Source organism: Eptesicus fuscus, chromosome 10 (genome assembly GCF_027574615.1).
Source record: "Eptesicus fuscus isolate TK198812 chromosome 10, DD_ASM_mEF_20220401, whole genome shotgun sequence".
Classification (NCBI taxonomy): domain Eukaryota; kingdom Metazoa; phylum Chordata; class Mammalia; order Chiroptera; family Vespertilionidae; genus Eptesicus; species Eptesicus fuscus.
The window spans coordinates 79,109,247-79,130,410 of record NC_072482.1 but is presented as its reverse complement, the minus strand read 5'-3'; the positions used below and the strand labels follow the sequence as shown (position 1 = coordinate 79,130,410).

General features: G+C 37.3%; 1 protein-coding gene across 1 annotated transcript in view; it reads left to right on the top strand.

Annotated features, from left to right (window-relative positions):
• LAMA2 (laminin subunit alpha 2) overlaps window positions 1-21,164 on the top strand; it is a 489,326-nt gene that overhangs the window by 203,588 nt on the left and 264,574 nt on the right. Inside the window, exons 11-12 of the mRNA XM_054722564.1 lie at window positions 4,689-4,829; window positions 7,207-7,377. Coding sequence (XP_054578539.1) covers window positions 4,689-4,829; window positions 7,207-7,377 — 312 coding nt within the window. The remainder of the gene's footprint in view (window positions 1-4,688; window positions 4,830-7,206; window positions 7,378-21,164) is intronic.

The following is a 21,164-nucleotide window of genomic DNA, read 5'->3' as shown; positions in this document are numbered from 1 at the left end:
ACCGAAGGACTTATATGCATGCATATAAGAATAACCAACGGATGCAAAACATTGGGGGGTGAGGGCATGTATGGGAGTGGGGTGGGGGGCAATGGTAAGATATGTACACATATAATACCTTAATTTAAAAAAATGAAAGAAATTACAAAAAAAAGAAAAATAAATACCCAAATGTTCAACAAAATACTCATATAATTAAAATACTGAAAAGACACTAAAATAGAGTGAAATGTGGTAGCTCATTCTGTTTCACAAAAACATGATTTGGCATAGGTGTCAAATGATTATATCAAACAACATGGGTCAAATGCTACTTAATAAGCAAAACTTTATTGAGAAGCTAAGATACTGGAGACTTAAATTGAAATAAAATGATATCCATATAAGTATTTATCTCCAAAAATATTAAAATAAATTTAATGGATTGACAAAAGTTGCCCATTTGAAATGCTAAGAAAGCGAATATATTAGACCCTATTTTGTTAAGTTTAAACATCTTTTAAAAATGTATTAAGTTATAGGTTAATACAATTGACTCTTGAATAATACAGGGGCTAGGGGCATTGACCCCACATGGTTGAAAATTTATGTCTAACTTTGAGTCCCCCCAAAATTAACCACAGTTATCCCTTGGTATCTGTAATATATTGGTTCCAGAAACCCAGCTAACACCAAAATCTGCAGACTCAGTACAAAGAAATGATAAAATAACAGATAAAGGAGAGAGAAATCTCTTAATGAGTAAAGCAGCATTTGGTCTGGAAGCTACAAACTCTCACTATCATTACTAGATTTTTAAGATCAATTATTTTCACATTTGTGCTTTACAAACTGAGTTGGATGGTGACAAGTTATAAGATATATTTGCCCTTGAAGACCTTATAATATAAATGACAAAAAAATGGTGCAAAAATGATCATCCTACTGTATGTATTTATTTATTTATGTTAGCAAATGACCTCTGTTAGGCATTCTTACATCTGGAAAATTACAATTGGAGAGAATAATGCTGCAGCAGCCTATTTTATTCCTATCATGCAACCCTTGGGATACATCTTTTTCTTTCAACCTTATGGCCTTTGTTTTATTTTTCCTTGAGAGGGATGGGGGACTGTGGTGATGAATTTGGTGTTAGATAACAAAGCATGTACTCAATGACTTCCTTCTGCCTTGTATTATCCTCATCTACCTATACTTGCACTTCCTTTTATACAGTCCTCTTGAGGACATTTTCATATTCTCTCTGGAATCTCCTATAATGCCTTGTATTAGTAGCTCAGCTGTGATTTGATGAATGAATAATAATAGAAAATAAAGGAACTGTGAAAAATAATGGAAAAAACATTTACTAATAATTTGACATTGATACCAAAAGAAATTGCTCAAAAAACCTACCCTTAAAGCAGAAGGTTCACCTGCTGCATTCACTCTTTCCTGCACCATATGGTAATTAAAGATTTCCTTGTTCCAGTGTCCCACATTTCATGGACATTTTACCTACTACCATCAACTTAAGTATCTCAAGTATAGTTGTGTTGATTATCTCTTGCTGAATAATCTTTAATGATTTACCAATTGCTAAGGGGAAAAAAGCCAAATCTCTTAGGGTAGCCTTAACAGTTCACTATGTGAGGTCAGAGACCCTGGAACCAAGTACCAAGTGAAGTTTCTAGCACATAGGAAATATTTAATACATGTGTTATGAAAAAAGGAAATAATGAATGAATCTTCTAATATTTGCATTATTTCTTGTTCCCAATATCTTTGCTAGCATGGCTCTCTCATTCTGTCTCCTGCTACAGATTGAATTCGTTAACCATGTTTTAAGGTTTTGTCATAAAGCCTTCTTCCTAGCAGGCATTAGTCTCTTCTCCTCTGTTTTTCCCTAATTTAATTTATTTCTGAGATGCACTTATCATGGCCCACCTTGCATTACAGTTGATTATGAGTGTACTTTCTTTTACCTAGCTCTAGATGTTGGCTTTTAAATACAGAGACCTTATCCCACCATTCTTTACAGTTCCTAGAATTCCTACCCTAATGTGTTACTTCAATCCATTAGATGCAATTGAATGTTGCAATTATTTAATCATAATTTTTTCAACCTCATATTGCCAGGCTAAAATGGGGCTAAGGAAAATGTAACTACTGTCCAAAAATGTCTTGTTGTTGAACTCAGTCTGAATTTCAGAAAGATGGTATTAAAGCTTTCAAATTAGAGCAAATGAAAGGTACATTAGACCAAAAACATAAGAACACAGTGTACAAAACAGCTGTACTGTGTCCTCAACGGGCTAAGTTAAATTAGAATTATAAATATGTTTCATCTTTCCTGCCTGTGTACTCTTCTGAAGATGCTTTCAACTTCAGGGCTTTGGGGATTTACTTGTCACCACAGGTCTGAAATTAGTTTGGTTAGTTTTGCTGACATCTATTATCTCAAAATATCTGAAATCTACCTTATAAGGAAGAACTAGCAAGAATTTCAATGACAATAAATGAATTTGTGCACATATCAGGATGCTAAAGTTTGACACGTGAAACATGTCCAGAGATACCCTTTGTTTAGGCTCCAGCAGTGTAGAGGTGGTTGAGGTTGTAAGTGGGTCATAGATATTAAGAGTCCAAAAGTTAAATTCGAATAAATTATTCTCTCGGATACAAGGAGAACCTCTTTATTTGCTTATTCTTATATATTTCTCTCTTTTTTCATGTTATTCATGCCTCTTTTATTTTTGGTCTTATGTTATCAGACTTTATCATCCCTATCTTCTGCCCAATCTTGGTTTATTATCAAATATTTTTATTAAACATCCACTATGTGCATAACATATTATTATGCATGAAAAACACAACCACTAAAAGATTAATTTAAACTTAATAAAAATTTATTAAGCTGGTGTTCAGTATTCTACCAGGAGTACTGCCATTTCCTGGTACTCAGAGATAAATAGGATAGGGTTTCTACCTCTGGACAGATTATGGTATACTAGAGGCCCAGTGCATGAAATTTGTGCACTAAGTGGGGGAGGGGGGGTCCCACAACCCGGCCTGTGCCCTCTCACAGTCCAGGAGCCCTCAGGGGATGTCCGACTGCCAGCTGAGGCGCTAAGCCAGCAAGTCGGACATCCTTACCACTGCTGCAGAGGCGAGAGAGGCTCCTGCCACTGCCACTGCACTCACCAGCCATGAGCCCAGCTTCTGGCTGAGTGGTGCTCCCCCTGTGGGATTGGGCTGAAACCCGCTCTCTGAAATCCCCCGAGGGGTCCCGGATTGCGAGGGGATGCAGGCCAGGCCAAGGGACCCACTGGTGCATGCTCGGGCCCGGGGAGAAATATGGGAGGTTGGCCAGCCAGAGAGGAACCATGGGAGGGCTCCAGGGTGTGTCCAGCCCATCTCACTCAGTTCCAATCGGCTGGACCCCAGCAGCAAGCTAACATACCTGTCTGAGCGTCTGCACCCTGGTGGTCAGTGCACATCATAGCGACTGGTTGACAGGTCAACTGTCTGCCTCCTGGTGGTCAGTGCATGTCATAGCGGCCTTAGCATATCATTAGCATAGTATGCTTTGATTGGTTGAACGGCCAACCAGTGGACCGCACACTTATCATATTAGGCTTTTATTATATAGGATAGCTGGAGAGGGTGATCTGAGAAGAAATAGCTATGCCTTTTTTGTGGTTCTAATAGAGCAGTGTATAAAGGGCTATGAAAACAGTTGAGTGAGAAGTTCTCTAAGGAAAATGAAAGTTTCCGAATTGAGGTAATAAGGGAATTTAACGAAGAGGAAAAATGTGGAGCAAATGTATGTATAAGGGATATTAAGAATCTGTTTCCTGGAAAGCAAGGAACCTTCGTTTAGAATTTATTAGTCAAGTTTAACCACTCTTTAAATTGAAAGATTACACCGTTCCCAGTTTTTCATCTCATAGCTTTCCCTGGGCTGAGTTCACAGTATAGGCCCACCTATAAACAGATAACTTCTCAGTATACTGGGACTAGGATTAATGAAACCATTTGGGAGAGCAGTCACCAAATGAGAATTATTTTTCCCCATAATATCATCATATGATTAAGTGGCTATAAACCATTGTATTAAAGGAAACACTGTGAAAATTAAGTAGGGAAAACTTTCCTCCTTTTCTTCATCGTCTCACCAGGGTAATACTATGACTGTTTGCCTGAATTTCTCTACCTGTCATGTTCTTATGTTTCTTTAAATGTATGTACTTTTAGTATATAATGTGAAAAGCATTTTATCACCTGTAAAATATCAATGTTGTGTTACAAGTCCATGTATTATTTTAATGCCTTTAATTTTGTCACATATCATGTGTTCTAAGACAAAGTAGTTCAACAATGGACAATAAAGAACCAAAGGGATTTTAGTCAGTTTAACGAATTGCTGTATTTATCATAGTATTTACTGCACGTTCATGACATTCAGGGAGATAAAATTGTAACTTTTACTACAGCAGATTAGTGTCCAAAATTCTTTCCCATCTCTGCTATTAGAAAGGATATAGTTTACTAAGGAGTTTTCAAGCAGATTTTAAAAAATATCATTATATTTTAAAGGTTTTTGAGCGGTAAAATGAAGAATATACAGCTTATATTTTTCTTAAAGAGAGAGACAGTTCTTAAGTTTAAAGGGCATCTCTGTTTCTAACACACCTTTCTATTTATAGGAAAATGTTGAAGGAGGAGACTGCAGCCGCTGCAAATCTGGCTTCTTCAATTTGCAAGAGAATAATCAAAAAGGATGTGATGAGTGTTTCTGTTCAGGGGTTTCCAACAGATGTCAAAGTTCCTACTGGACCTACGGCAATGTAAGCAGCAGCCTTTTCATTCTGTATGCTGTTCCACAGGCCTTCTTGATATTGTTGTTGTTCTCTTTGCATGAAATTATTTTTTCTTACCATGAGCTTCTACTTAAAGTTATTATACAGAAGTGATGTAATTTTCTTTCAATGCTATTTGCGTATTTTTAACAAATCCTTTCAAGTTTTTTTTTTTTAATAGTGTATAGATGCGAACTTCTTAGAATAAACAAACACTAGCCTTTTCAGTGTCCATGATTAAGATGTGAAATTAATGTTGTTCTAGCCCAAGGGAACATGATTCAACAGAGAAAGCATCCGAATGGGATATGAAGAATTATATTATTCATCCACCAATATTTTTGATAAGTTATCTGTTGCTTTATTACTTCTTTATAAAATGCATATTACCCACCAACCTTTAGTTACTATTTGATGCTGCATGGGCCCTTTCATTGTTAAAAGGGGGCCACTAAATTTGAACAATACATTTATTCTTAGTCAATTTTTAAAAATTTCAAATTATTGCCTCTTTGGTAGTCACTGGAATTTTCTTCCTCTACCATAAATGTAAACATGTTTGCCTTCCTTCCTCCAGTGCCTACCTTACTCCCCACTGCCTTTTCCATTCTGATTTGTCTCTTTATAGAAGAGGTATGAAAGGAAAATCGGGGCCTTCAGGGGTTTCAAATAGCCTGTGTAGCCACTCTTGAGTACAGAAGAGCAGGAAACAGGCTAGAGAAAGAGAAGCCCAGAGGGGAATGAAAAACTATGCCGGCCATCCAGGGTTGGGTATGCTAAAGAGCTTGGGGTCCTATACTTAGAGAGTCGTGAAGGATTTTAGCAGAAGCGTGATGAGAGTTTTGTTTTTCCAACATCACTATTTCAATAAACTATCTTCCTTCCTTTCAACTTTAATCAGCTAACTAATCCTCAATATAACTATTGTTTATTTTTCTCTGCCTATATTGCTTTTAAGTCAAGTCTGAAATATTAGGAGCAGTTTCTGATTATTCTCTCATGTCTAAAATTGGACCTATACATACTTTATCAAATGCATTGCTTCTGGAGCAGAATACATAGAACCAACAGCAAATGGAAATCTAGCCTAACTTCTTCCTTTGGATTCTAGTACTCTTGCCCCCCACTTCTTAACAGCTCCATTAACACATCAAACTTGTATAGTTAGCAGGGGAGCAGGGGAGGCACTCAGCCTGGGTCTTCAGAAACCAGGTCCAGGGATATTTTCAGTTCAGTGAGTCATCTGGGGAGAACTTCCTCTGAATCTCACTGAGCTGTCATAGAATTTCTGGAGGGTGGTGTTGGGAAAGGAAGAAAAGAAAGTAATATATATCTTATTGTCTCGCTAGCTAGTAAGTTTTTACCTGGTCTCTCTTTCTCTTTCGACCAGAGCAGTCCCAGCAATCCCCAGCTCTGGGAGATACAGAATCAAATGACTTCTACATAAAGAAATTAAAAAATATATTTCATCCACAACAACCGTTACCATTCTGCTGTTTATCACCCCCAATACCAAGCTGCTCACACAGGTCTAGTGGGCCCCTGGTAGCTGTAAACCTCAATAGCCAGTGTTTTATCCTGACCTGACAGTTTAAATTACAATTTCAACTGTATGCCCACCCCTGCCTGGAGTATAAAGATGGAAAAGCAAATAAATCATCATGGGTTCCCTAAGTCCTTCTTTAAGACTTCTTCCTTTTCTGGGCCAAGGATCTAAGCCCTGGGTTCCTGTGGTACTTCAGACGCCCTGGGAAGGAGTAGGTACAATATTCTGAGCTGTGGCCATAGCAACAGGCTAAGCTGGTGGATTAAAATGGTTTTAAGTCTCAGCGTTGAAATTTAAATAAATAGGAAGAGAGGAAATACTGAATGAAAAACCATCTTTCAGACACTTGCAAATTTTATTCTTCCTCAGCTTCACAAACGTGTAGGCAACACCTTTTAAACTAATTTATTCCAGAAGCAATAGGAAATTACTAGTAGAGTGAAAAATAATAAAATTCAAAGTCAGATTACTTGATATTAATATAACATTATAACTATTGTATAATTTTGAATGGATTTCTATTTTTAAGAAAGGTATTTGCAATCATGATTTTTTTAAAAAAGCATTGAACCAACGAAAACAGATTTTTATGTAATAAGTACCATCCAAACTCCTAGAAACATAAAGAAAAAAATAGGAACCTATGAGTATATGTGATAAGTTTAGTGATATTGAAAACGCTCATATTTTTTTGTAAACTTGTATAGTTTCTGTTTTTTGATTTCCAAATACATGGACTTATACAGGAATATAAAAGAGAACAGAAGTGGATGGATTTTATTCTTCCTAAGTAATGATGGTTGTGCGTTTTTGTTTAAGATAAAAGACATGAGTGGCTGGTATCTGACGGACATCTCTGGCCACGTTCGAGTGGCTCCCCAGCAGGACCTGCAGCCGCCTCATCATATCAGCATCAGCAGCGGGGAGGCCCGCCGCGCCCTGGCCCGGGACTACTTCTGGAGCGCACCAGCTCCGTATCTAGGAAACAAGGTAAGTCCATATGCGGCTTGCTTCTCGCCACTTTCCTTTAACAGATCAATAAAGGAATGGGCTTTATTTGGTATTTGTTTAAAGAAAGATAAGCATATCAAACACATACTGTGTTAGATTGCCTGAAACAACTACATCAGCTTGAATTTGACATTTTCCCATGTCCCATGGGCCATGGCATCCCCGGTTCACAACTTCACATAGCTGACATCTATATATATATATTTTTTAATCAGAAAATAAATTAATGAGGGCTTGAGAATATGTCTGCAAAAGAAAAAAAATATATAGACATTGGAAGAAACCGTGTTGGATTTAGTTGAAATAGATGTTTTTCATGAGTTGTCTATGGTGGGATACTTACTGAAGTTTTCCTCATCTGTTTCTACTTCATTTCAAAGCTGACATTCAAGAGAGCTCCTTTTTCTATCTGGTGTGAATGTTAATTGGAAATGAAATTTATTACATAACTAATGTAATGCTTGCCATGAAGCTTATGTAAACAGCATATTTCCCGGAGCTCAGACAGAGCGCTGCACTATAAGAAGAGCCAGATTGAAAGCACATGCGTGTTTGAGAGCCCACTCACACACAAAGACAAACATACACAGATAAACAAATCTAGGCGCCTCAGAAGGGCAGCACTGTTTTTCGTGTTTTGTTTTTTTCCCCCAGATGTGGATTAAGTCTAGCTACACAGGTGCCTTGGCTTTTGTCATTTTATTTTGTACAATAATTTGTTGCAAACAAATTTTGGTATAGTGATTCTACATGTGAATACTTGCTGGTTCTGTGAACGTTAATACCTTGTCATCTGATAGTTAAATTGACCTGATCACATGCTGAAGAATCTCTTAGCAAATTGATGCTACTTAAGCCTAGTTTTTCCCTGTAAGAATATAGTGTCACTTTTGAAGGCATCTTCGCTGGTTAAACAAGTAAAAATATATTTATAGTTAGTGGTTCTCTCACCACGGCATGTGAGTATTGAGATAGAAAAATTTAATGGCAGTTCAGATGTTCCTTTGTGAATGGGAATTAGTGGTTTTCACAGATTGAAGAAATTTTAACTCATGGCCAGTTTTCTTATTTTTAATAGGCTTCAAAATGCTATTATGAAAATTATGTAAATGATTAAAGTGTTTTCAGTGAATATGTATTTTAAAAGAGACAGTATATGTTGCACAAAATTCTAATTAAAAATAAAAATCTAATTAAACATTTATTTACAAGGCCTATTACAATAAGAAGTCATTCTATCCTATTCTACTTAGGAACCTCCTATATTCCCAATAAGATTAGAAAAGCACATGAGATGTGAATGCCTACAGCTTAAATTTGCCAAAAATAAACTGTCAGGTGTTTTATTGTTGTTGTTTTTTTCCTGCTTTGAGGAGTTTAGAAAAGAGCCTTGGGTCAAAATTGGATAGGTTTCAAAGGTCTTATTTTTCTTGCTATAGTGAAGTTTATTTTAGGGTAGCTTATAATAGAATACTCTTTACCATATTTTTGATAATTTCTTCCTTGGTCATATGCTTTTTCTTTCTCTTGGCTGAAAATCAAACTGACAGAAGGAAAGCAAGCAAATAGGATATTAAATAGCATCAGAGCAAAGAATTTGGACATCCTGTTCATAGTTGTTGGTTCCCAAAGATAACTTTCCTTATCCTGGCTGAACTGTTGCTTATAACCACCCACAATGAAGCACTTCATGTTCCCCCGCAGATCATTTTCACATCAAAAAGCTGTGCTTGCCTGTGCTTCAATTTCCATTCAATGAACAAAATAATGGTAACAGGGTGTGCAAATTGTTTGAATATGGAAGGCATTTTTTAAATGTAATGTGGAAGCCCTCGGTGGTTTCCTGTCAGATATCTCAGTATGAATGAAACAATTTGCCTTAATAACTGAACCATATAAATTTTTGATACTACCAATAATACTGCAAGCTCTCACAAATTACCACAGTACATCTTAACTGTCATGTCGGATCACGTAAATTATAGTCATGATGACATGCTTAGCTTGGTTGATTTAATATCTTGCTAAGGAAATGGAAAATTGTAGGGACTTGTTTGTAAATCCAATAAAGCCACTTTTCTAAATAGTTGAGGCTAAATTCTTTACCAGTAATTGCTGTTCGAATCAGAGCCTTTGCCAGAATCTGACAGAAATAGTCTATCAAGGAACTTGTGCATCTGCTTAGATGCTGAAATTCATTTACATCCATGACCAAGAGGCTGTGGGTACATAATTCCTCCTCCGCCTTTTTAGTGTTAATGCCTAAGTCGGAAAAATATTTATGAGATGCTATTAGCATTTCCTAAATATTTATATAACCAGTTTTCAAACATTTTTTCAAGTCAGTCACTTGGTCATAAGGCTCCTTACAACAGAAAGGGGCCCTGCTGTGCTGTGCATGTTCTATTGTAATGAAGGTGCCACAAGCCATCCTTCCTTTTTTAAGGAACCTAACCCCAAATAATAAACCTCTCTGACATGGGATGCACTTTGCTAGCACAGAGGTCCGTCTGATTGTAATAAAACTCAAGAACAGTAGGCAGTTTACCAAAAGAATATTTTTTGTCCTAGGAAACATTTTTATTGACTGCAGTTGTCTTTGGAGTAATGAGGAATCCCTAAGTGAATTTGTGTGTATGTGGATAATAGAGGAGACCTAGCAAAACTTAGCAAAGTTTTATACTACCCCTTTAAACACTTTACATGATCTTAACTATGAGTTAATTCCCCAGTAGCAATCTTGAAACAATGTGTGTTTTGTTCTCATATGTGAGTGAATCTATAGCACCATTGGCACAATCAAGGGCTAATTTTCTCCCCTCATCCTAGATAGTCAAAGTGAAAGAAGTCAGGTACCCACAGGGCTGTACTAGGCAGCACTTCATTTTCAAAATGCTTGGCAAATGTCAGTGCTTGGTTTTAGGGCATTGGTTTAAGCATGGAGCTAGGTGGGGATGGAAGGAGTCCTGCTGGTTTGCTACAGGCTTCAGCTATTCAGACACAGTTTGGTACTTCGGAGTTGGGATAATTTACTGCTTTAGTAAACCAAGTGCAATTGGAACATTACAATAATCGCTTAGGTTACCCTAGTGGTCTGAAATAGCGCAGCTTCCAAAAGCAATTCTCAGCCCGTCTATAAAGTTCCCAGAGAATCTGGCGTGGCCTGTCTGCTGTTCCTGCCTCACCATTAAGGTTTGAAATGCTGTCTCTGAGCATTATTAAATTCATCCTATGTGATTTGTTCTTTATGAAACGATGCTTATTTTCCACAACATTGTGTTGTCTTCTCCTGTTTCCAGTGTAAAGAAGCGTTTAAAGTATGTCATGTAGTTGCCAAATATACCTAGAGCCTAGCTTAAAATGCACATTAGGAGTCTGCTGACAAAACAGCATCTGGCTTCTGAAAGTAATCTTTGTTGTGCTTGCTTGACTTTTAGTTCTACCTCTCAGATCTCAAATTAAAGCTGTGGATTTGAAGGAGAATGATGTTTGAGGTTTACAGGACAAGGTAGTTCTTATCACATAAAAGGAGCTTAAAAATACTTTGTGACAAAAATGGTTTTAATAATGTTGCTCAGAAAGGACTCTTGAGTTGGGATTTATGTGGAAGCTGGAAGATGATTTCAATCTTGGCTTAAAAAAAATAAACAGTTGGCCCGGCCAATGTAGCTCCGTGGTTGAGTGTCGACCTATGAACCAGGATGTCCAGGTTCGATTCCTGGTCAGGGCACATGCCCGGGTGGCGGGCTCTATCCCCAGTAGGGGCCATGCAGGAGGCAGCTGGTCAATAATTCTCATCATTAATGTTCTGTCTCTCATCTTTCATCTCTCTCACATCTCTCCCTCTCCCACCCTCTCTGAAATAAATAAAAATATATTTTGAAAATAAATAAATAAACAATTCACTAACAAGCATGATCCACTCTCCTTTTAGCAGTGGAATTTGTACTTATGACTTCTTTCTTTCACATTCCTCAAAATTATACAAAAATAGAAGTCAAAGCCTCTCCCTCATCTTTAACTTCTGCCAGTTTAAGACTTGGATTAATTAAGGTGTCATGTCTGCAGAGAATGGCATGAAAGTAAATGGCCATAAAAGTAAATAGAATAAATAAACTAAATGAATTTTTATTCCATGAATCAGATCTCATCAAGAATGATTTGGTAATGGAGTAAAACCAAGAAAAAGATCTGTTGCCCACAACAATCCAAATGATTTGTTTAGGGTAAATGAGAAAATATACTTACTAAAAACAAACAAAATATCTAAGAACTCATTTATTGACAGTAGTTATGAACTGCATGTCAGAGCAAAGCCCGTTACTACTTAATTAATTACAACAAAATCCAGCACCCAAATACGTAAAAAGCATCACGTTGGGCATCAAATAAAAAATTACCAGGCATGTAAACAAGCAGGGGCATAAGAACCATAACCAGGAAAAAAATTAATCAATAAAACAGATAAGAAACTCAGCCAAAGTACATCAAAATCAAACTATTTAAAAGAAAGGGAGAAAAAAGAAAGAAAACAAGCAGTGGTAGATAGAGATAAAGAGAAAACCCTAAAAGCATCAGAGAAAAAAGAGACAGAAGGTGTACTGAAGAAGAAAGAAGATTCTTGTCAAATGTGATGCAAGCCCAAATATAGTTCAGAGATATTTTAAAATATGTTTAAGGTGGGGGAAAAGAAAACAGCAACACACAGAAAAATACTATCAGTCTAGAATTCTTTACGAGGCCAAAATATCTTTGAAAAATGAAGGCAAAACAAAGAGCTTTTACTTTAGAGAAATAAACACTGAGATACTTTTTCACCAGCACATCTACACTAGAAGAAATGTAGAAAGCTTTTTCGGTTAAGGGAATAAGATACTAGATAGAAATTTGTTCCTAAAAAAAAAAAAAAAAAGAAACCAAAAAGAAATTAAGAGAGTAAAAAATGCTAAATAATAATGCTTTCTCTACTGATTGCCACCTAACACAGGACCTCAGACTGGTCATGTCTTTGGGTCTAGGGCTTAACACAGTAGTTCTTGAATGAGTAACAAAACATCCAAGCTTCAAATAGCATGTCAGGTGCTTTGTATTAAATTTTCTTTGAAATTGTAAAAAGGAAGACTATGCCATAACAAGAGGATTAAAAAGCCTTCCTTCTATAACCCCTATTCCTTACCTCAAAACTGGAGAAAGCAAAACCAGCACCAACTTAGAAGAGTTTCAAACAAATCTTAATGTCAAACTTTTTTCCTATGTTCTTTTCAGTAACAGTTTACAGTCATGTTCCCTGTGCAGAGCACCTTAGGGAACCCATGTATTGCTGGTTCTCATGCACTAGCCCAAGTCCTTGTTGAGACAAACCCCCAATATTCAGGCCTCTGTCCCTTGTAATAGGTCAGAATCGCCAACTATAGTTTAGGGCAGTGATGGGCAACCTTTTGAGCTTGGTGTGTCAAACTTCGCCAAAAAACTGAGCATAACTCAGGTAGTGTGTCACTTTGAGGAAAAAAACATTATTTCACAAATGTTTCATCCTCAGGAGCAGCAAATGTTTCATCCTCGGCATGCGGCCGCCTCAGCGGCTGCGTGTCATCAGAAATGGCTACGCGTGTCAGTGCTGACATGCGTGTCATAGGTTCGCCATCACTGGTTTAAGGGGTGGTATTATGCATTTTGGAACCTATCGTAGCCAGAGCATTCTTTGTGTGCTGGTTTTGGTTGGTTTGTTTTTAAGTTGTTAATAGTGGGAAAAGAACGAGGTGGTAGGGAAGAATGGGACACAGGTAGGGATGGGGGGAATAGAGCCTGAAGACACAGAGAAAAGACAGCCAGCTACAGCCAAGGAAGAAGCCTGGCACACACCCTTCCCTCACAGCCCTCAGAGGGGACCAGTCCTTTGACACCTTGATCATGGACTAGCAAACTAATACATTATCTTCATTAGAATTGATTGCAAGTCATTGTTTATGCGAGGGGAGGCCCTGGTCATTTATTTTTGCTGTTTTGGTCCTTATGCCTTTTACAGATCTGATTTAAATGCTGGATTGCTAGCTTATTAGTTTTGTGATCTTGGACGCATTCCATAATTTTGTTGAGTGTTACTTTTCTTATCGGCAAAAGGAGAATTCCAGCATTCCCCCCAGAATGTTTAGAATTCTCCCAATGCCCTTAGCACACAGACGCTATTCAATAAATGTCTATTGCGTTGTGAATTTCTATAGTTGTGTGCTGTGGTAATTTATATTGTAGATAGTCTCATGTCAATAAAAGACATTTATCAAAGAACACATTGTCCCCTGCCTATTTATTGCTATCTGACAGAGCAACTGGACAATCACAGAGAGTTAATTTTAGCAAGTAAGTAGAGTAAATGACTCAAATAGTAGCTTTGCAGAAACGTAAAAAAATTAAATCAGTTAGCTAGTTTTTGAGAGACCTGCAGAGTGTTTTTGCACTTTATCTTGCAGCTGCTTCATGTCTTTCCAAGCAAATGATGTGATAAGTATTTCACTATTCCTGCTTCACTGAAGACCTGGTGTCTAAAGGAATTTGAGATTTCTGCCCTTCAGTAACTGATTAGAGAAGTCAATTTCATAAACATAATAAACATAAATACCCTGCAGCTACAATGTAGCAAGTTAAAAATGAGGTCATGAAGGTGGAGACCAACCTAATATGACTGGTGTCCTTATAAAAAGTGGAAGTTTGGAGACTATGTTAGGAAGAATGCCATGTTTTCATGAAGAAGGCCATCTACAAGCCAAGGAGAGACTTAAGCAAATCCTTTTCTCACAGCCCTCACAAGGAACCACCACTGCCAACACTTCGGCTTCACACTTGTAGCCTCTAGAACTGTGGGGCAATGACTTTCTGTTGCTTATGACACTCAGTTTGTGGTACTTTGTTTTGGCAGCCCTAGAAAACAAATATAAATAATAAAATATCAATTCTTTTTAAAATCCCATATGTTTAGTTGTTGTTATAATTAATAGCAAATGAAAGGCTAATCTCTCTAGTACCTAAAGAGGTTATTGAAATTGATGAGATAAAGGCCAACTGTCCAACAGAAAAATGGACAACACATATGAATGATCCCTTCACAGAAAAGAAAATACAATGGCTCTTCAATATATGAAATGATGTTCGATCTGCCTCTTAATATGATAACACCGAGAAATCATTTGTAATCTATCTTAGGAAAGTCAACAAAATGGATAGCATACCATTACTGAGACTTTAAAAATACAAAGATCCTTACATGTTAGTAGTGGGGATATACTTTGATGCAATACAAGAAAACCAATTTAGAAATCAAAGTTACAAATACACATCTGATTGCATATTTCTCTTTTGGGAACTTATCCTACAGGTACAAATAAATATGTATAATGCAAAGTTATTCATTCATAAATGTTTGTGATAGCTGCAAAAATGTCTATCATTGAGAGACAGAGTTTGGGGTATATACATGCAATCTAATTCTATAAAACTATAAATCAATAAGAAACATTCTTGGTATACAAATATGGAATGATCCAAGGTATATGATTAACTAAACCTAGAAGCATTTGTGTAAAAAATAGTGAAGAAAAATAATATAAATTTGTAGTTATTAGGTTATTTAGCTATTTAGAGTAACAGCTAACATTTGAATTGTGAGTTTGCCTCAGAGACTATCTACTCATTCTCTCAAGAACAGAATATTATCAACTTTGTAGAATAAGATATTTTAACTAGAACAGCCTTTATTTTTATTTAAATCTATTATAAGCTATTACAAACTTTCCTATTCTAGACTTCGTTGTAAAAATTATTGCTTCATGTGATTACTCAATAATTAGTAAGTGCTCCAATCTTACAAGCTAAAAATTGGTTGGCATGCATAACTTATCACAAGGATACAAATAATACTCTTTCCTGATGTATTATTTCAGGAAATTTTATTATTGTCAACAGGTCCTGTTGGGGAAGCGTAAAGCTTAAATGTTTATTCCTGAGGTCTTCTCATCACTTCCAACAGTAGTATTTGAGTCAAAGCAAATGCTCTCTCACCTTATTTTTTTCTGAAGCCCTCCTTCTATTGCCTGGATCTAAAATCTGACATTTGCCACATGGAAGAAGGAGCTATGTGATAAGACCTCAATCAAAAATGTGATGAATTATTAAACAGATAGTTTGTTGGGTGATTGAAAATTACCTGCAAAAGAGTGCTTATCTCCTTGAGGCATGTCAAAAGCTAATGGAATTGAGCCAATTAGACTGACTGTCTCTTCAATGAGTTGTGACCTCTCGATGGTAATAGCTTATTATGAAGATAAATGAACCCATCTCTCCAACTGAAGCCTAAGTACACACTTCAGCAGTTTCCTTGAATCATGAGGCCATTACCTCTCAACTCCGGATCGACAGCAGTGACAGCCAGGAGAGCAGAGAGCATGCATGACTAGACACAGATTATTGTTTTACTCAGATGAATATATTTACAGTTATTTCCAAAGAAGCAAGACCTCCTCATGCATTGTGTGCTCACACCCAAAATACTCACCATGTGACATCTCACTCCTTCCTGGCTGCATCATTCTGAGATAACTGTTTTTCTTTTTTTCTCCCCTCCCCCCTCCCCCCGGCCCACCACTGTTTGAATCCATCATTCTTGTTGGTCTCCTGATTGAGTAAAATTTAAGAATAAAAATATTTTCTTACATTGAATTTGTAATATACAAACAAGTGCATCTTTTAGTGAATTAATTTAATCCTGTTAAATTCCAGAGGATTGGGGGAGGTACTCAGAGACTGCTTTTTATCTGTACAGAACTTTTGTAAAGATTATTGGTTTGAGAATCACACAAGTGCTTTAGTTTTTTGTTTTAAGAAAATGTCAAAATTATTTATCTAAGTACTTACTGAAGTTTGATATCAACTTTCCTATTCTGCTATAGTGATACAATTTTTATTTGAGGAGAATTAGAGGATAAAGAGTTGCTTATTGTATTTACAATAAAATATAATCTTTTATTTCCTCATAAGTATTAGACAGATGTCAACTACCAAATATATTCTTGAAATAGCCTATTGACCAAGCAAACTAAGTTTATGAAGTTACTTCAGTAAGCAGAACACCAGCCATCTTGACAGAGTCTTAGTAGTGTCTTGGAAAGTTAAGATCAGGGGAAGCTACTCATGGGTTTTATGGGAAAGGCTGGGTGATTTTAACGCATATCTTGCATTGCAAGCAATTGGGCAGAATTTATGAATACCATAGCATTGTATATGTCCCAAGAATAAGGCAAAAGTCTTGGATCGGTTATTGAAGAACAAGCAACTAGTCTATATATAAGCTAGTTTACACAGATCACAGTCCAAGAACCAGCTTTGCTCAAACTACATTTTTAGAATTGTTAAAAATAGGGGTTGAAATCTATGCTTGCTCCCAGCATTGTTTAACACAGAAACAGGGAATTGCGTTGACTTATTTCTCATAGACAATAGCTATGTGATTATAGTATGGTAACTTAGTTTTCCTGTGCCACTGTTTCCTCATGTGTAATGTGGAGATAATACTGAAAGGAATTTTAGAGATAAAATAGCAGGTTGGGGGAGTCTTGGGAATAAAGAGAGTCCATGGGGGAGGAATGCATAGGTGAGGGCTTGGGGCCGCCAGGAGGCATGCATTTGCAAAGAATAGCAAGGTTCCACAGAATAAGGGGAGAGGAAAGCAAACTTTCACAGAGGATAGAGAAACATGGACAGATGGCAGAAAGAGGGAAAGAGATTTTCACAGGAGATAGAGGAATGTTACAAGATAAGGGGGGAAGCAAAAGGGGGGCACCATGTGGGTTTGGACTTTGAAGCTGATATTCTGCAAAAGAGTGACCAATCAAAAACAACAACAACACAGGATCATAAAATGGGGAAGTGGTCCAATTGGAAGGTAGCATGAAGTCACAAAGAACTACAGCATTTATAAACCTTAGAAAAAGGGGCTTAGTGGGTTACCCCCTGGGAACCCTCTCCCTACGTGGGAGTCTGAATTTGCTTCCAATAAATTTACACCCTTTTACGAACACATTCTTTTAGTCCTTGAATTTTATTCTTCAAACTTTGTGAGGCAAGAACCTGCAAGGGGGAGATCCGCTCCCTGCTCTCCACGCTTCAATACTAATCCCACTTCACAGAGTTATCATGGGGATTAATTGAATTAATGAATATTCAGCATTCAAGACAGTCCCTGATAAATAATAATTAGTTATCATTACTAACTCCAACTGGGCCTAATTTGAGGTCAGACATTATCCCATTGAAATTTTAGAAAGGTTCTCCATACACAAGAAAAAAAGAAAGAAAGGGAGGGAGGAAGGAAGGAAGAAGAAAAAAAAATCAATAGATCAGCAAAGAGAAAAGGATAGGAAGAATCTGCTCCTATATAAGTTTTTACAGTATTTTGATTTAGAAAGTAACTATCAATAGGACCCTCTCTCTTTTAGTCTGAGACAGTGGTCGGCAAACTCATTAGTCAACAGAGTCAAATATCAATAGTACAACGATTGAAATTTCTTCTGAGAGCCAAATTTTTTAAACTTAAACTTCTTCTAACGCCACTTCTTCAAAATAGACTTGCCCAGGCCATGGTATTTTGTGGAAGAGCCACACTCAAGGGGCCAAAGAGCCGCATGTGGCTCGCGAGCTGCAGTTTGCCGACCACGGGTCTAAGATGTGTCTGGTCGTGGAATAAATGCCTTTTCTCTAGTGTTCATCTTAGACTTGGTTTGAAGTAATCAGCCTCTGTATTCTAGAAGTAAGTTCTTTATAATGAAATGGGACTGGAAATAACCCACAAGCAAAAAGCTTTGCAGGCCATTAAAGCTTCTTGAGGCCGCTTACTGCCTTAAGCTTCTTTTTACTCATTATCACAGGGGGAAATGAATAGGGCATATTTTTCTTACATCCAGTAGTTTTAAATTAAGCAGTGATGACTTGTATAAAAGTCAAAATGCTTTATTTTGCTTTTATTTTTTTCAAAACAAGTGTAACAAAATTTGATTGTTATCATTTAATACTAAGTTTGCTCTTGGTTAAAAACTCTTTTGAAACATTACACAGGAGACAATAGGACAATTTAATGTATCTCATTATCTAGCAGTTATTTAGATGATGATGGTAGAATACGTGTTTGAAAAGAAATAATTTTCTCTTGTGCCAGAAAGACACATGAACTTTGGGTCTGGTGAAAGACATTTAGGATAATATAAACTATGCTTGGAATGAACCCCATGACAGCTTGATCCCATAAGACTTAGTAGGGCTGAAGTTTAATTCAATGTTCCTGACTCATGTAGTGCAGTATTTTTACTTAAAGGATACAAGCCATGGTAAAGGGTTAAGCAGAACCATTAAACTAACCCCTTCTTTTAAAATCTACTTATAGCTACAACAGTCTCATTTAGAATCAGGTGGTGACTTTATTGAAAATGGAGATTACTGACTCCTATCCTGGATTCACTTAGTCAAAAGATCTGGAGGAAATATGTGGAAATCTACACTTTTAACAACCTCCCCCAGTGATTTTCTTTTTTTACCCATACAATTTTGAGGGCTACATTTTACTATTACTTTTTTAAAATAACTGATGATTGAGTATCTGTAGATGATTCCCAAAAGTTAAGCTTTCCAAGGCAAAAAAATATATATTTCTGCAGCATTTCTTAGCCTGAACTCAGAATTTGACTTTCTTAATAGTTTAGCCTGTACCAGGGAACCCTAGAATAACCCTTTCTTAGCCACTACAAAATACATAAGTCCAAATCTACCCATCCATCTCCTGGCAAGAGAAACACAAAGCACACAAATAATACACATTTATATAGGAAGAAAATGAATCTTAGAAAGTTGCCTTTTTACAAATAAGAAGTCTAAAATGCACTGTCATTCATATCTGGAGTAAGGACTCTTGGCAGGACCTGCATATTCCATGGGGGTTTGGGCCAGTTACAGATTGTAGAAGAGGTTCCAGCTCTTCCTGAATACGTGTCAGCGGTTTTGCCATTTGGGCTCTGCTACCCACTTGTTTAAATGTAAGTACAGCCAAGACCCTTAACTTCATTGGGCCTCAGTTCTTCATGGGAGAAGATTACAAACGAAATCTTAATTAGAACATGCAAAAACAAGAAAAATGGTTCACGTGGGCGACAGGGCCAGTGTGCTTACAGCGGGAGGCAGGCCTGGAAGTGAACCAGTGACTTTCAGGGCTGGTTCTTGTTAGGCTGGGAGTTCTTGTCTGCATTATCTCCCCACGGCCTCATTTGTGGTTGGTTTTGAAGAAATCTGGTATGAAAACAGACCAGGTGAATTTGAAGGTCTCCTGCAAATGGCAATCTTATGATTCTAACACCAAATAGAATCACACCATCAGCTGACAACTAACAATGAAATAATAACATGGCAAAGGTATGGTAAAGTGACTGCTTGACTCTTGAGGAAAAAAAAATGTTTCTCAGCTATTGTCCGTATTCAAGGTGTTGATGCGACATCAGCCCAGCCATAGAAAATGAGGATGTGTCAGAGCAAAGCAAATAAAATGCATCCAGTCACTGGGCAGTTGTTCAGCCAAGACTATTTCTTACCTAGGTTTCATGAAAAGCCATCTAACTTTCTTTTACCTCCCACCTCCCCAATCCAATACTACTTTATTCACCTACCTGATGGAGGAAGATCTTTATGAAGCTCAACTCTGATTTTCTCAGTCCCCAGTTTAAAATCCCACTGTCTTGATGCAGTGAAATCTCTGAGGACCAGCCATAAGAATCTCATGCTCTCCTATACATTCCTATCTCACAGTTGCCTTTTGTCGGAGAACATATCTGCCCTTTTCCTGAGTGACTTCTATTCAACCTCCAAAATGATGTTGACTTGACACTTGAAAACGTGCTGACTTGAAACTTTTCTGACTACCCCATCTCCCAGAACGAGCCGAGTTAGGCCTCCCCTGTGCTCTTCCCCTGAGACCTCCCACTGGCCAGCCTTCAGAAACAGTGCTCCCTGGTCTGGCATTTCCTGAATGCAACTGGGTTGTGTTCAGCTTCGTACCTCTAAGGCCTAGCACTCTTCTGGACAGCACAGGAGCTTACTAATTTCCTTTTGAGTGAATAGATGGATGCTCTGTGTGAATAATAATTGTCTCTGTTTTCATAGAAGATGAACAAGAGGCATTATAGGTAGAATTCTCCTTAAAAAAAAAAAAAAAAGAAGAAGAACCCTTAGAGCAATTGCTTGGTTGGGATTTCTTCAGAAGTGCCTGTTTGTATTTTCTAAATATTAAAAAAATAATAATAATTCTAGGATCATGTAAGGCCACATCTATTCAGAGTGAGGCAGACGACCCAAATAGTGTGCCAAATTCTTTTCCAGCCCTCAAATTTTATAAGCCTGAGCAGCATTGTTTGGGTAAAAGTCTTGTTCTTTGTGAATTGGGAGGAAGCTAAGATGTTTTGGGATATTTACATAGAAACAAAGAATTTCAGAACTGGAGCAGTATTCTATTAAGTGGTTTTCACACTGTGTTCTGTGTGGTCCTCCTGTGCTAGCACAGGAAGTAGGATGGAGCAGATGGAGAGTCCCTTTCCCTCTTTAAACCAGTGTCTTTATCTGTTTTGCATGTTGAGAGTACAGGCAATGGAATGTAGAAACAGACCATGAAAGATTAAGTCACTTAAACAAAGATATACGGCTTCTCCAGAGACCAGGCTAACATTAGATTTATGACGCCCTGA